General features: G+C 44.4%; 1 protein-coding gene across 1 annotated transcript; it reads right to left on the bottom strand.

Annotated features, from left to right (window-relative positions):
• Nucleotides 1–1072: 1072 nt before the first annotated feature.
• Nucleotides 1073–14077, bottom strand: ZNF514 (zinc finger protein 514). Its single transcript, XM_039231787.1, has 5 exons — nucleotides 13491–14077; nucleotides 11943–12031; nucleotides 7733–7859; nucleotides 7300–7383; nucleotides 1073–4721 (listed from the first exon to the last, which is right to left on the bottom strand). The coding sequence occupies exons 1-5, from the start codon at nucleotides 13507–13509 to the stop codon at nucleotides 3988–3990; spliced, it is 1053 nt and encodes a 350-aa protein (XP_039087718.1). The 5' UTR covers nucleotides 13510–14077; the 3' UTR covers nucleotides 1073–3987.
• Between the last annotated feature and the right edge of the window lie 687 nt (nucleotides 14078–14764).

Here is a 14764-nt window from a genome sequence, read left to right as displayed (position 1 = left end):
GATGAAAGCCTCACATTCGAGATGCTCCTGGACCTCAATCAATGTGCCTCTTCCTTGGACTGATTTTGACTTGTTTCTTTTTGCTATAATAAAGTTATAATATAGCCCTTTCCAGAGTCCTGAGATTTGCTCTAGAGAATTATGAAACCTAAAGAAGTAGTGGAAACTCCCAAATTTGTAGCCAGCTGGTCAGAAGAGTAGCCTAGAGGGGTGCCTAGGTGGCTCAGTGAGTTAAGTGTCCAACTTCAGCTCAGGTCATGATCTCACAGTCTGAATTTGAGCCCTCCATTGGGCTTTCTGCTGACAGCTCAGAGCCTGGAGCCTGCTTCAGATTGTGTCTCCCCTTCTCTCTGCCCCTCCCCCACTCGTATTCTCTCTTGCTCTCAAAAATAAATACAACATAAAAAATTTAGGGGCACCTGGGTGGCTCAGTCAGTTAAGCATCCGACTTCAGCTCAAGTCATGATCTCACGGTTCATGGGTTCGAGCCCTGCATCAGGCTCTATGCTGACAGCTAGCTCAGAGCCTGGAGCCTGCTTTAGATTCTGTGTCTCCCTCTCTCTCTGACCCTCCACTGCTCACACTGACTGTCTCTCTCTTTCTCTCTCTCTCAGAAATAAATAAAACATTAAAAAAAAAAGGGGGACAGTAGCCTAGGGACCCCCAAACTTATGGCTGAAGTGAGAACAGTCTTGTGGAGTACTGTATGTTTAATCTGTGAAGTCTGGCCTAAATCCGGGTAGTTGGTGTGTTAAGTCATTGTAGTGCTACAAAATAAAATAGCAATGAGTTTTTATGTACATACATACCAACCCACCTCCAAAAGATGGAACAATGCCATTCTATACTTGAATTTGAAAAATAATTACAGGAAGCAACATTGTATTTTTCTAAGAAAATATTTAATTGGTAGTTTTCTAGAAGGAGTTTTTCATCTAGTACAAAAGTGAAGTCAGGGGCATCCGGCTGACTCAGTCAGGAGAGCATGCAACTCTTAATCTCAGGATCATGAGTTCAAGCCCCACATTGGGTGTAGAGATCATTTAAGATAAACAAAAATTTTAATGTCATATATCTGAACAGTAAAATATTTTTTTAAAGTCCAAAGCAGCGAGAGAACGTGGGTAATACAAGTTTTTCAAATTAACACATGGTTAGTAAGCACCTACCGTCTGCTCATCCCTGAGAGGAAGTATGAGAAATTACCTGAAGCAACTGATAGATAATCTGGTTCAGGAGACAAGAAAGTGGCAAACTGATAAACAACAAGTGATTTAAATAGATGAAAACAGTAATAAGAACTATCCTAAGACAAGACACCTTTCATTTTTTAAAACCTTAACCAAACACAGATGCTTTTACAATTGCAAATCAGTAAGCTAGGACTTCACATCCATGTTCAAGAGAATTCTCCCCTGAGGAGGGTGGTGTTTGAACAGGGTTATGACTGATTATTAGGCTTTGGATAAGTGAAGAGGGCATTCCAGCCTGGGGGAACAGGCAGGGGAGTGTGGAGGCAGGTCGGAGGTGTGGCAAGCAAACTAGGTTGTCTGTACTAGCCGTTCTGTCAGGAGCAGCAGGAGGTTAAGGCAGAGTGACAAGGGCATTTACTGCCAAATTAGTCTGGCACTAAATGCCCTCTTCGCAAGGTTTTCAGATGGGGCAGTGGGTGCATGCGGATAATGGTTAACATGGCAAAGATACACAAGAAGGACAGACGTTAAGCAAAGACCACCTGTAAAGTCACAGGTGTCCAGATATATAAAGTGACTTAGGTTGGGGTTAGAGAAGGGCATTAGAAGAAAACATAGAGCAAACTAAGCTATCACTAATGTAATAAATTTGCTCTTTCTCTCCTGTGCAACTTGGCTCTTTGGGAAGAAATTTCCATGATTTCTAGGTTCCTAAACTAGCATTCTGATCTCAGCAGTCCAGACACCTCCTGTTTAATCCTGTCTGCCTGCACCCCTCTGTCTTAGCCGACCTGCTGGACCCCTAGATCCTACGTGTCTGCATGGACCCACTTTGAACTGATTCCCTGATGTCTGGGCTCAGCTTCTTCATCTGAACTTAAAATGGGTGAAGGACTGTCTTTAGTATAAGCTAATCTTTTAGTCAAGACTATTGTGGGCTATGCCAGCTCCTGCTCCTGGTTTCTCCATATAAATTTCAGAGGTAACGTGATATGAACTTGAGACCCAATACGCTTCGGGGTAACTATTACAGAAAATCAGGACACAGGGATGGCTTGAAGTAAGAGACAAGATAGGAAAAGTAGTTCAGCAACAGTTGGTATATTTGTATATTTGATTTTTTTTAAAAAACAAGTTTATTGATGTGTAATTTACATACCATAAATTTCACCCATTTTCTGTGCACAATTCAATGATTTTTAGTAAATTTACCAAATTGTTCAACCATCACCATAGTCCAGTTTTAGGACACTTGCATCACTCCAGTAAGATTCCTTGTAACATGTGCATTCACTTCCAGTTACCTCTCCCAGCACCAGGAAATCACTAATCTGCTTTGCCTCTGAAGATTTGCCATTTCTGGACATTTACTATAAAAGGAACTATACAACACATGGGTTTTGGCACCTGGCTACTCTCCCTTGGAATAATGTTTTTCAAGTTTTGATTTTTTTTTTTATACAATACCCATATTTTAATGATTTTAATGTTTAAAATTTTTTTATTTAATTTTGAAAATTCCAAATCTAGTAGCATAATGATCTAACAAAAATTGCTTTTTGCTCAAACTTTAAAAATGCCACTCCACTGCCTCTTGGAGAAAGGTAACATGTAGTGAGTGCATGGTGGGGGGGGGGGGGTCGTTGTACAGGAAGACCTTCCGTCTCTCAATCTCAAAAACCACAGCTGTGACCCAGAAGGAAAGAGGCCCAGCCCAGGGCATGGCACTTCCAGAAGCTCAGTTTCCTTAGCTCTAAAATATGGTGGGGCTAAATCACTGGTGGCTCTCCACCTTGCTCAGCCTCCATTCTCCCCGCCCACACAGTCACACCCCCTCCCGCATCAGCGAGGGAATGGGGAGGCAAAGCACACTGCAGTTATAAAGAGCCCCTACCAGGTAGGAAATCCCTAGACTAGGTGATTTCTCAGATTCCTTTCGGCGCTTGTTTGTGAATCTCAAGCCTGAAAGGAACTTTCCCCACGTCCATTAACTTCCCAGGTTTCTCTATGGAGTGAAGCTTTAATGTATGTTGAGGCCTGAACTAGTGGGTTTTCCTAGTTTCACCACATTCTCTGATGTACAAAATGAGTGGAAAATCTGTCAAAGGTTCTTCCAAGTCCATTATATTCCCAGGGTTTCTAACTAGTAGGGTGAGTTCACTGATGTTTATAAAGGAAAGAGGTTTGGCTAAAGGCACTCCCACATTCACCATTTCCATAGTGTTTTTCTCAAGAATGAAATCTCTGATTCTCTTTAAGAAATGAGCTCTGATAGGCCTTTCCACATTTACTGCTTTCATGGGGCTTCCCTTTTATATGTGTTCTTGGTGCTTAGTAAAGGAAGAAGTATTACAGATGGCTTTTACCACACTTGTAGTTGCTCTCCAGTATGAGTTATCTGATAATCATTTACTTACTGGTTGATTGATTGGTTGAACAATATGTGACAGAAAGCTGTGCCATATTCATTGCATTGATAAGGTTTCTTGCCAGTAGAAACTGTCTGATATTGAATAATGTGTATCCTCTGACATAAACTTTTCCGAATCCATTACACGTACTTGGTTTCTCACTAGTATGGATTCTCTGCTGTTTGATAAGGGGCAAGGTGTGACTCAAAGCCCGCCTTCTCTCTTGACATTGATGGAGCTTCTCTTTAGCATGTCTGATGTTAAATAAGATGTCTTCCAACCAAGTCTTCGCACATACGTTAAACTTATAGGAGCTCTCTCCGATGTGTGTAATGTGAGCCATGTGTGAACTCCAGCTCAAAGCCTTCCTGTGTTCCCTGAATTCATACAGCTTTTTTTCCAGCATGACTTTTCTGATGTTTAATAAGGGATGCAGTATGAGCAAAGGCTCTCCCACATTCATTACATTTGTAGGGTTTCTCTCCAGTATGAAATCTATAATGTAGAACAAGAGATGAACTCTGGCTGAAGGCTCTCCCACACTCGCTACATTCATAGGGCTTTTCTCCAGTATGAGTCCTCTGATGTTTAATAAGGGATGAAATATGACCAAAGGCTCTCCCACATTCACTGCATTCATAGGGCTTTTCTCCAGTGTGACATCTCTGATGGCGCCTAAGTTCTGACTGGAAATGGAAAGACTTCCCACATTCATTACATTTACAAGGTTTCTTCCCTGGATGGCTTCTCTGGGAGTTATTTCTTCCTGAAGTCTGTCTGAATTCTGTGTCAGATTTATAGGATGCTTCTCCTATGGGAACATTGTGTTGGTCAAGAAGGACAGATCTTAAGTCTAAACTTCTCCCAAATTCACTCCATTCGTGATCTATCCTAAGGGTGGTAGTAGATTTGTGAGTGATTGATATTTCTTTCAGATGTCTCTCCTGGTTTTTTGGAGGTAGCTCTAACTGGTTATCACAACCACAGGTTCCTTTCACTTTGCAGAAGCAGAGTTCATCTCTGATATGTTTTTCTACTGATGCTATCTGGAATAATTCCTCTTTGGAAATTTCCTGATATTGTACTGATTCCTTGGCTTTAGGCCTTTTCTCCCAGTCTGGATGGGGGAAAAAAAAGACATTCTTTTATTAACTGTTCCATGGGCCAAGAGGAAGTAAAGCCCTATAATGGATATAAGATAATGAAGCTTTAAAATAATATCTGAGGCCGACAGCCTGTCCTTTGCTGTCCTGCCCACTGTTTCCTTGCAGTGTATTCAATAAATTTCTATCTCCTTTGTTCTGCCTCAGGTGAATTCTTTCACCTCAAAATACCAACAACAACAATACCTGAGATGTGTACAGTTTCTTTCAAGAATGGTGTATGTCTGAGGTTTTGGAGTTATCAAGAATAAGTGATAAGCAGGTAAATGGAGATTAGGAAAAATCTGAAAAAATAGTGTTTGGATTACAGTATACAAGGTAGTCCAAAGATTGTAAAGATGAGAAGAGGGTAGGAAGATGCCCTCGCAAGGTCCCCTTAGTACCTCAGTATTATATTACTGTACATAATTGTGATAGGCAGAATAATTCTCCCTTGAAGACATCCATGCCCTAATCCCAAGAACTTGTAAATATGCGCCTTACACAGCACAAGTAAAAAAAAAAAAAAATGCCTTACATAGCAAAAGGCACTTTGCAGATGTGATTAAGGGCCCAGACCTTTAGATGGGGAGATTATCCTGAATTATTCAGATGGGCCCAATCTAATCACCTACATCCTTGAAATGAGAGAACATCTCCTGGCTGGGTCGGTCAGAGAGATGTGGTGAGAGGGACTCAGCCCACCATTTCTGGCTTTGAAGGTGGAGAAAGGGGACCAAGAGCCAAGGAATGTAGCAGCCTTTAGAAGCTGTAAACATTCCTCAGTTTACAGCCAGCAAGAAAACAAGGACTTCAGTTTCACAACTGCAAGAAGCTGGTTATGCCAACAACTCAAATAACAGAAACAGATTCTACCCTAGCCACTCCAGAAAGGAACACCTCTGCTGACATCTTGTGTAAAACCCATGCCAGACTTCTGACCTGTGAACTAGTAATTAATAAACTTGTGTTGTTTAAAGTCTCTAAGTTTGTGGTAATTTGTTTCAGCAACAATAGGAAACTAGTAAAATAATAATAAAGTGTCTGAAGAGGTAAATGACTAGTGATGCTAGTGCTCCCAGAGGCGAGATTCTGACTCAGTGGGTCTGTGTGACCTCTGGAAATCTGGATGTTTAAACAAACTCCCTGAGAGATTCTGAAACAGAGCCATATTTGTAGAGCACTGTAAACCGACAGATATTTATTCTGAGACTAGATCCAGATGTCAGACCCTTGCTCTCATTTGGAAAAGAACAAGAAAGGGGCTCCTTGGGTGGCTCAGTAGGGTAAGTATACAACTCTTGATTTTGGCTCAGGTTGTGATCTCATGGTTCATGAGATCAAGCCCCACATCGGGCTCTGTGCTATGACAGCAGGGAACCTTCTTGGGATTCTCTCTCCCCTCTCTCTCTCTGTCTCTGCCCCTCCCCAACTTGCACACATGCATGCATCCATACTCGCTCGCTTGCTCTCTCTCTCAAAATAAATAAACTTTTAAAAAAAAGATGAAGAAAAGACTAATATAGCAGAGATCAGCAACTTCCCCCTCTGTCCTCTATTCTAGGCTCCTCTGAGCCCCAGCCTGTGCTCTTGGGATTTGAGCACTTCTTTCCTGAGCTTTAACTCTGACCCAGGGCTATGATTCTGCCTCAGAGATGGACACTGGCAGACTGTCACCTTCCTCCAGAGTGCTTGGGCTACACAGGCAAGGAGAAGAGCTCTGAGTCCAGAATTCTGCTCCAAGAGGTGAGGCCTGTCAGGTACTCTTAAATCACCTAGGAATACATGGTCTCAAAGACGTGACATCAACAGATGGCAAGGAGTAGTCTTTGTTTCTGGAACCACCTCTGTTGAAGCTTAGTTTAATCAAGCTTGAAGTGTCTTCACCTTGATCTTCTTGACATCATCCATCTGCCCTTGCCTGTAACCCCTTAATTTCTAGGCCACTCAAATGTTCTGTCTGATCTCTTAGTAACTCTCTTAACCCTGCTGATATAAGATAGTCTGGCCATTACAACTGCTGACCCTTAGAGTCCATCCAACAGTTATCATGTGACGTCTAGTGATGCCAAGTAGCACTAAGAATTCAGAAGGGGCAGGCAGAGATGGGTACCAAAGGAAGCTTAAAAGCTAGAGAAGAAAATGAACATCTCTTTTTCTGACACCAGAGATCATTACAAAAGCCCAGTAGTATTCAAAATACTGATGGGGCGCCTGGGTGGCTCAGTCAGTTAACTGTCCAACTTCAGCTCAGGTCATGATCTCATAGCTCATGAATTCAAGCCCCACGTTGGGCTCTGTGCTGACAGCTCAGAGCCTGGAGCCTCAGATTCTGTGTCTCCGTCTCTCTCTGCCCCTCCCCTTTTGCACTCTGTCTCTCTCTCTCTCTCAAATAAACATTAAAAATTTTTTTCAAAATGCTATAGTGGGTGCAGGGTTTCTGACAAGTAGCCTCCTCCTCTCAGAGGATAGCCCCCTAACCAAGGTTTCAGGGCAATTTCCTACCTAGGGCTGGCCCTTATGTGTGATGCTACTTAGGTCTCACTAACTCACCTGTTGAGATTACTCCCTCTACCACACAGGGCTCTTCCCCTTCCTCCAACTGGCAGATCACATATGGTTTAGATACTGGAAGCCCTGATGGTAGAGAAAGAAAAGGATCATGATTGCGTATGTTGGAGGCCGAGGCTTTAGCCCTAGGTCTTTCTGGAGGAGAAATACTGTAGGTGTGGAGAGCCTACAAAGAATAGGCATAGTAAAATATCAGGAGCAGAATCGTGAAATTTCTTATTACAGTTTCATAGGGAGTAAGACTTTTCCTAGGAATGAAGAATGAGGACCCCAAAGAAAATGTAAATGTCTGATTCCAGAACCCCAGGGCAAAACTCAGCCAACAGGCCTAGAAACCCTAAGCTTTTAAACAACAATGAAATAAAGATGGCAGGCCTGACAAGCAGGCTTTAGGCTTTGGAGGAGCTGAGCTCACCCAGAGAGGCCAAGTTCTTGAAGTTCTCCAGCATCACTTCCCTGTACAGGTCCTTCTGAGCAGGATCCAGCTGCCCCCATTCCCACTGGGTGAATTCCACAGCCACATCCTTGAATGTCATCAGATTCTGAAACACAGAAGACACTCCTGTAACCTTAGGGAGCATACTCTCAGCCCCAGGGAGAAGAATGGATGGGTGTCTGAGTAGAGCCTTAGGATGCAGAAGGGATTCCAAGAGTTCCTAGCTATCCCAATGCCCAGTGTGGGGTTTTGTCATGTCAAAAATATGTCAAGCTGCTTCAGGAAATGTATCTTCCTTACTACCTGGAAGTACTAAGTGCCTACTTTGTCAATACTTTTGTCACACTGCTTAGATATAATCAGGGTCCCAAGAGAATCAGCTCTACAGAGACATTCTGCTTAGGAAGGGAGACAAATGTAATCCATTTCCTTCATTTTCTATAGATTTTACTCTCAATTTAGTTGCCACTTAATTAGAATCAACTAGAAGTAACAGGCTATATGCTTTGCATTCTCAAATGCACTAGTATCAACAGTCTTCTAACTATTTTTGAAACTTGTGACTTAAGATTTTAATGACAATTTTTACTAAGTCCAAATCAAATAATTTGGGATTTATAATAACTTATGCCCACCCCAGGCCAGCACACAGTTCAGCGATAGTGTACCAAGTAGCCTTATAATGAATCATTAAGTCTTTAATGAGTTTGATTACCACTCTCCCCCAAAGCCTAATCACTTTTCAATTCCTACTCATTCAATTCCTGAATGTGCAAAATTGACAGTGAGATCCTGGATCCCAGGTCCCCAACAAGGGACAGTCTGTGGGTCCCAACCAGAAGCATCCTGTCACCCTCTATAACAGCAATTAGATCACCTCCCATATGACTTACAATTATTATTATTACTTATTATTATGTACAATAATCCATTTACCATGAACTAAAATGCAGATAAATGCAGTATAAACTCTTGCTACTTTTCCCAAAATATGTTTAGAAGTCAAATCCCATTTAGATATTGATTCCATAGAATAAGTCAAAGTAAAAATTTTACATTAACATAAAAGTCAGTCCAAAATAATCAGATATGGAAAACTCACCTCTAATAATCCCTTGTGATAGATTATATTAGTTGTTCAAAATATTCACTAGCTCTCCCTACAGGATTGAATTTCCTGTCCCATTGACCTAGGTGGAGTCCAATAATCTGCTTTCACAAATAGAATGTGAAACATGTAATGCAGGCAAAAAACAAACCTTTGATGGTAGAAGTCTTTGAGGTTCTGCTGTTCTTATTATAGCCTAACTAGCCTAAACTGACTCATAAAAAAAAAACTAGTACTTAAGATAGGGTTCTGCCATCACAAAAAGCCTAAAATATGTGACTGTGGCTCAGGGCCAGGAAGTAAAGAAACATTGATGCTTTGGCAACCCATGTAAGTTGGTGGTGAACTGTCTGCAGTAACTAGAAAGATGAACAATGTAAAAATGAATTTGTGGTGTTATGAGAAGAGCCTGGAATGACAAAATATCTTTGAAAAGATATTTTCAAATGAGAAAAAGAAATGAGCTCAAGAGTTGGCCAGTTTGTAAAATAAAAATGAAAGGCCAAAGAAAGTATCCAGACATTCTAGACTTACAGAGCTGGAGATTTAACTAATTCTTGTTCCTGGCTGGTCAAAGACAATATAGATAAGGCTTTTGCATGACAAAGGAATGATTAACACTCAACCTAATAGAAGGACCAAAACTCAAGTGTGGTGGTCAAACCTTTTATTTAAATCTCCGCATAATTTCAGTTGGCTCCCAGTAAATCCTTTCAGGGCAGCTGAAGTGCTTAGTGACTCAAAGAATGGCTTTCTCAAGAAAACCCCAAAAGTTCCACAAAAAAAGAACTGTGGGTAAAATTCCTGACACATGGAAGTGACAGAAAACAAATACAAAAAAAGCTATTACATTTTCAAGAGTTACACTGAATGTTCATGACTTGAAAAAATCCTTGGGCCATCAACTTACTCAGGTAGGATGAAAAAGTCGCTTAGCCCTCAACCGAGTTTATTCTCCAATATCATTTCATATATGACCAAGGAGGATACTGCAAAAGGAACCTGGGGGCAGAGTCAAGTGCTAAGGAGAACACTGGCCTGACGAGCTCCACCCAGGTAAGCAGAACCAGGGCGAAACCAAAATACTTCCAGCCCCAAGGCCAGTGTTTCTCACTGAGTCTGTCCAGTGGAATTTCAGAGCTGCTGCAGACCTGAGACTGCTGGGCTCCTCCCAGGATTCCCCTTTCTGACTCTTAATTGTGGTTATCCTCTCTGCATTATTCCATTGTATGTTGGATATATGGATTCAGGCAATGTGTCCTTTTACATAGGTTCAAAGGTCTCCAGATCTGGAGGAGGAACATCCAGACCTGATGTTGAGGCCATCACACCATCCAGGACTTTGATCTTGATGCTCCTACTAGATAACTAAATAGAGGTTTTGGGTTATCTCTCTTAGGGCAAGATTGTGTGTGGAGGAAGGAGTGAATATTTATGAGTAAGAAAACAGACAGTGGCAGATTAATTATTTGTTCAAAATATTCACTGCCCTTCCCCTGGCGCCCCTCACTATGGAAGGCTTATTAATACTTCCAACCTCACTGATATTAGGCTTGGCGACATGGCTTGCTTCAGCCAATGAGTTGTAGGCAGAAACCAGAAGAACCAATTCCCTGGTTCTGACACTGCACGTTTCCCTGCCCTGTTATCCTAGGATAACAACATAGCCTAGAGCAGAGTTGATCTTTCCACATGAATCTCACAGCAAAGAGAGTGTAGAGCAGTCAGACCTGGCCTACTAGTCATATATAACATAAAGAATTGCACCTTTGTTACTATGAGCCATTGAGATCTACAGGCCATTGTTGCTACAACTACCTAGATTAAGCTCTGATATACCTCTAAATGGTGTACATTAAGGCCAAAGAGGTTTAAACTCTATTTATTATTCTACTAGTTATCTGTGAAAATCCTCTACTGGTGGGGGTTTCCCCCACCAGCTAGAAAATTAAATACAAATGTCCATCATTAAGCTACAATACACAAACTACCATCTTAGATGCTAGGAAACGATGCAGCCTGGCATCCACAGCCTTCCACTTGATTCTCTCTCCACATCCGGCTATTACAGCCAAACCTGAACCCAATTCTAGAGTCAGTCACCATTACTCTGTTTACCCCTGTCACAACTGAAGCTGACTAGAAAGTACCATTTGCCAGAAGACTCCAGCAATGATAGGAGGTAGTTGCATTATTGAGTGGTGAAGATCTTAGAGCCAGGCAACCTGGATCTGAAACGACGATGTCTTCCTTACACACTAGACAACCATGAACAAGTTACTTTATCTCTCTTGCTTTTCTCAGTTACCTGTCTGTGCCTCCGTTGCCATTCTTCAAAATAAGAATGTTTGAAAGATGAAATGAGTGAGTGTAAGTAAATTGTATAGAACAGTTCCTGATACATATTTGGTTCTCAGCACATAACGGCTATTACTATTTTCACCAGTATCATTGACAGGATTACCATCCTCATTTCACAGCTGGCAAACCCAATGCATAGAGAAGTTAGGTGAGTGTTCCAGCCAGGAGGTAAGTTAAGTCTGTCTTCTCACTATTCCAGGAAGATAACATCTGAACATAGCCTCGAACGGCCTCCCCACCTGTCCATACCTTCAGAACGTCCTTGTCCCCTTTTCTCCACGAGCCCTCCCCACCCTCGCCAGCACAGGCTGATTCTCCTTTTACTAAACCTTGATGGAAAGGCCTCTCTGTGCCACCTCCATCTGTCCTCAGACCATGCACAACCCTACTGTGACTGGGGCTGCAGCCTGGGCACCAGAGCCCTCCCCCTTCTGTGGTAGTGACACCCCTTCAAGACCAGGGCTCTCTCACATCACTTGGTCTCACTGCAGTGCTCATGACAGAAATAAACCAAAGGATCTGTGTGAGTACATACTGAACAGTGAGGAGAGGGCCCTAGAAAGGAACAGGGAGGCCAGCATCCACCTTGATGGGTTCAGCCACCTGCAGAGCAGGAACTGGGGTCAGTTCCCTTCGGCAAACAAAGAGGCTCCAGAGAAAAGGAGGCAAATACATCACAGTTCAATCATTTGAGGAATAATGAAGAGAACCCCAACTCACCTGGGGCCTGGCTTTCAGGAATAAACTGGCTGTTCCCTTTTCTCCTGGGTATCTCTCTGGAGAAAGAGCAGGGTCCTGAGAAGGGAGAACTAGGAAGGTAAAAGGAGCCATAAGGAAGGCTAACCCTCTGCAGCTCCCAGGCTCCCCAAACTGGAGATCCCTGAAGAATCACTGTGTCACCTCTGGTTCTAGGGACAGAGCTGGGTCAAAGGGAGCTGAGGGGCAGCCTCCAGCTACCCTATAGGAGACAGAATTGCACAAGCCCTCACCCGTCTCTCTTGTCCAAAGGCCACAGCAGGCTTCAGGTAACTTAAGTCTCACCAAATTCCAGCCACTGCACTAGAGAGTTCCTTCCTGGGCATCTAATATATAGGTCCTCTACTAGGTCTTTTAAAAATATAAACATGGAGAAGACTTTCAAGGAACTTTATAGCCTATGGAATAAGGTTAAGAATACAAAACAAGGTCCAGGGCAAGGCCTAGAGGGATATACACTTTAAGGGAAAGAAGTTACACCTTTCCCCTCATCCTTGGGAACCCAGCGCAAAGGTCAGTTCTTCCTGAGAAGTTCCCAAGCATAGGTTTCTGCAAGCATACTTTTCAAATCCCACTATAACAGGGTTTTATGTCATACTATTTTTAAAGCCTGAAAACAACAAAAAACTAGCCACAACCATGCCAGCGAAGTGATCATAGCTAACAACAACAAAAGCATGGAAGTGGCAGGCAGCATAGTATAGCATAGTTCAGCACACTTCAAACTTTAATATGTGTAGGGACTCCGAAGGATCTTGTTAAACTGACTCTGATTCCGTGGATGTGGGGTAGAGCCTGACAGTCTGCATTTCTAAAGAGTTTCAGATGATTCCTGTGCTATAGACTACACAACACAAAGCATAAAGGAATACAGAGGGGGTAGTAGTCCCAGAGATTTGGCCCAGTTCTGCCATTGGCCAATAGTGTGACCTTGAACATGTGCATTGAAGAATAAAAAGTTAAAATGCCCTCTTAGTTAAGGACAGGAGATCCTAAATAGAGAAAGAAATGGCTTAAAAACTCATGGGTCACCTGGACTGCCTTGTCCCCAACACTAGTGAAGAGGTGACCACAGGAAGTATCGCCCATGTACACTGCTAATCTTATACACAGTTGAGCTAGAAAGGCTGGAGGAATCTTCTTACTTAAGCGATAAAGGAATGGTGGCAAGGCTCTAAACGGCCCCACTGCCCTCTGATCCCTGGCCAAGGCCACTCCTTCACAGGTTGTTTATGGTTTACCCTCTCCCTCCCACACAGAAGAGCCCTCCCCGCTCTCCTCTGGCTTTTGGGAAGTCTTCCGCGGCCATTCCCTCCACCTCTACCACGATGTCTGGATACTGAGGCTTCACACTCCTGGGCCTGGAGAATTAGGAAATGCCACAGGGAAGGCGGCTACAGGTTCTGCCCCTTGCGTGGCTTGCTCGGCCTCTTCCTAGGGCCGTCCTCCTCCTTGGCCCACTACTAACTCCCCAGAAGGGCTTCTGGCCCTCTCCACCGTCGAGAGCCAAACCTGATGCTGTGCAGTCCATAGCTGGGGCTACGCGACGACGTCCTTTCACTAGGTCCAAATGTCTGTCCTGCAGCTGCAGCCCTGCGGTCCTCCCTTACGGCTCAGGGAGCAGGGAGCGAGCTAGGTGACATCCGGCATTCCCACTCCGCGCAGTGACGCCCAGGCGACCCGCAAGGCCCAGAGCAGGGCAGTCAAACCCAGACTCCTGTCCGGGAGTGTAGCGCTGCCGCCCGGGGTTCAGGCGCGCTCTCAGACCCCTCACGAGCCGGGCCTTGGGCCACTGGCTTCGCTCCGCCGCCTTGCTCCTCGGGACCAGACTCTGGAACCCAGTTCCACCGCAGACCCACGCCCGCCGGGACGACCACACCACCAGGAGACACCGCGCCTCCGCGGCCCTGAGCGAGCAGGGATTCGAAGAGCCTCACGGGGATACGGGACTGGCCCTGCAACTCGGTCTCCTAGCTCCAGGCCCCCACAGCCCCTCGCAGAGGGGCAGGCGGAGGAACACCCCCAACTCTGTCACGGGCTGGGGGGACAGTGCTCGGCACAGGTCAGCGCCCCCGATGTCTCCGAACCCACAAAGAGCAAACCCCACCCCTTCCCCGGCCCCTCCTCCAAGATCAGTCCCGAGCCTGCGCAGACGGGCCGCCGCGCCGGGATCAATCAATCCTGCGTCGGGGGCGGGTCCGCGGGGCGGGAAGGGCGGCGCCTGCGCCCTGGAGGTCGGAGCGAACTTGGGCTGGGGTTACTGGAGTCTCGTGGGAGCTTCTCTGTGCGTCACTGACGTGAATGGAGGGTATCCCCGAGTTCCCACGGTAGGCTGAGACCTGGGAGCTCAGTCCCTTAAGCCTCAGACTTCAGCTCAGGTCAAGATCTCCCTGTTTGAGAGTTGGAGCCCCACCTCCTGCTCTGGGCTCTCAGTGCGGAGCAGACCTCTCTCTTCCCCTCCCCTGCTCTCTATATGTCTTTACAAAAAAATAATTTTTTTTAAAACACCAAAAGAAAAATCTTATGAGAAAATGTATTTTTAAAAAAATAATAAAACGATGGCTCTCAAGAGGCAGACCTCAGCCATAGAGGGGACTTGTGAAAACTGAGAGTGGGTTTATAGACCCTATCTAGGGTTTCAGGGACAACCTATTAAATCAGGGTAAAACCCGCCATTTTCCCATCTTGCTTTTTCAATCGCGGTGTCACTTTTTGCTAACCCTTGGGGCAGCACCCATGGCCAGGATAGCACAGTAAGTGCCCAACAAGCAAGCCCTCTTCCTCCT

Source organism: Hyaena hyaena, unplaced genomic scaffold (genome assembly GCF_003009895.1).
Source record: "Hyaena hyaena isolate Hyena2069 unplaced genomic scaffold, ASM300989v1 scaffold_57, whole genome shotgun sequence".
Lineage (NCBI taxonomy): Eukaryota > Metazoa > Chordata > Mammalia > Carnivora > Hyaenidae > Hyaena > Hyaena hyaena.
This window is presented reverse-complemented; position numbering and strand designations above follow the sequence as displayed.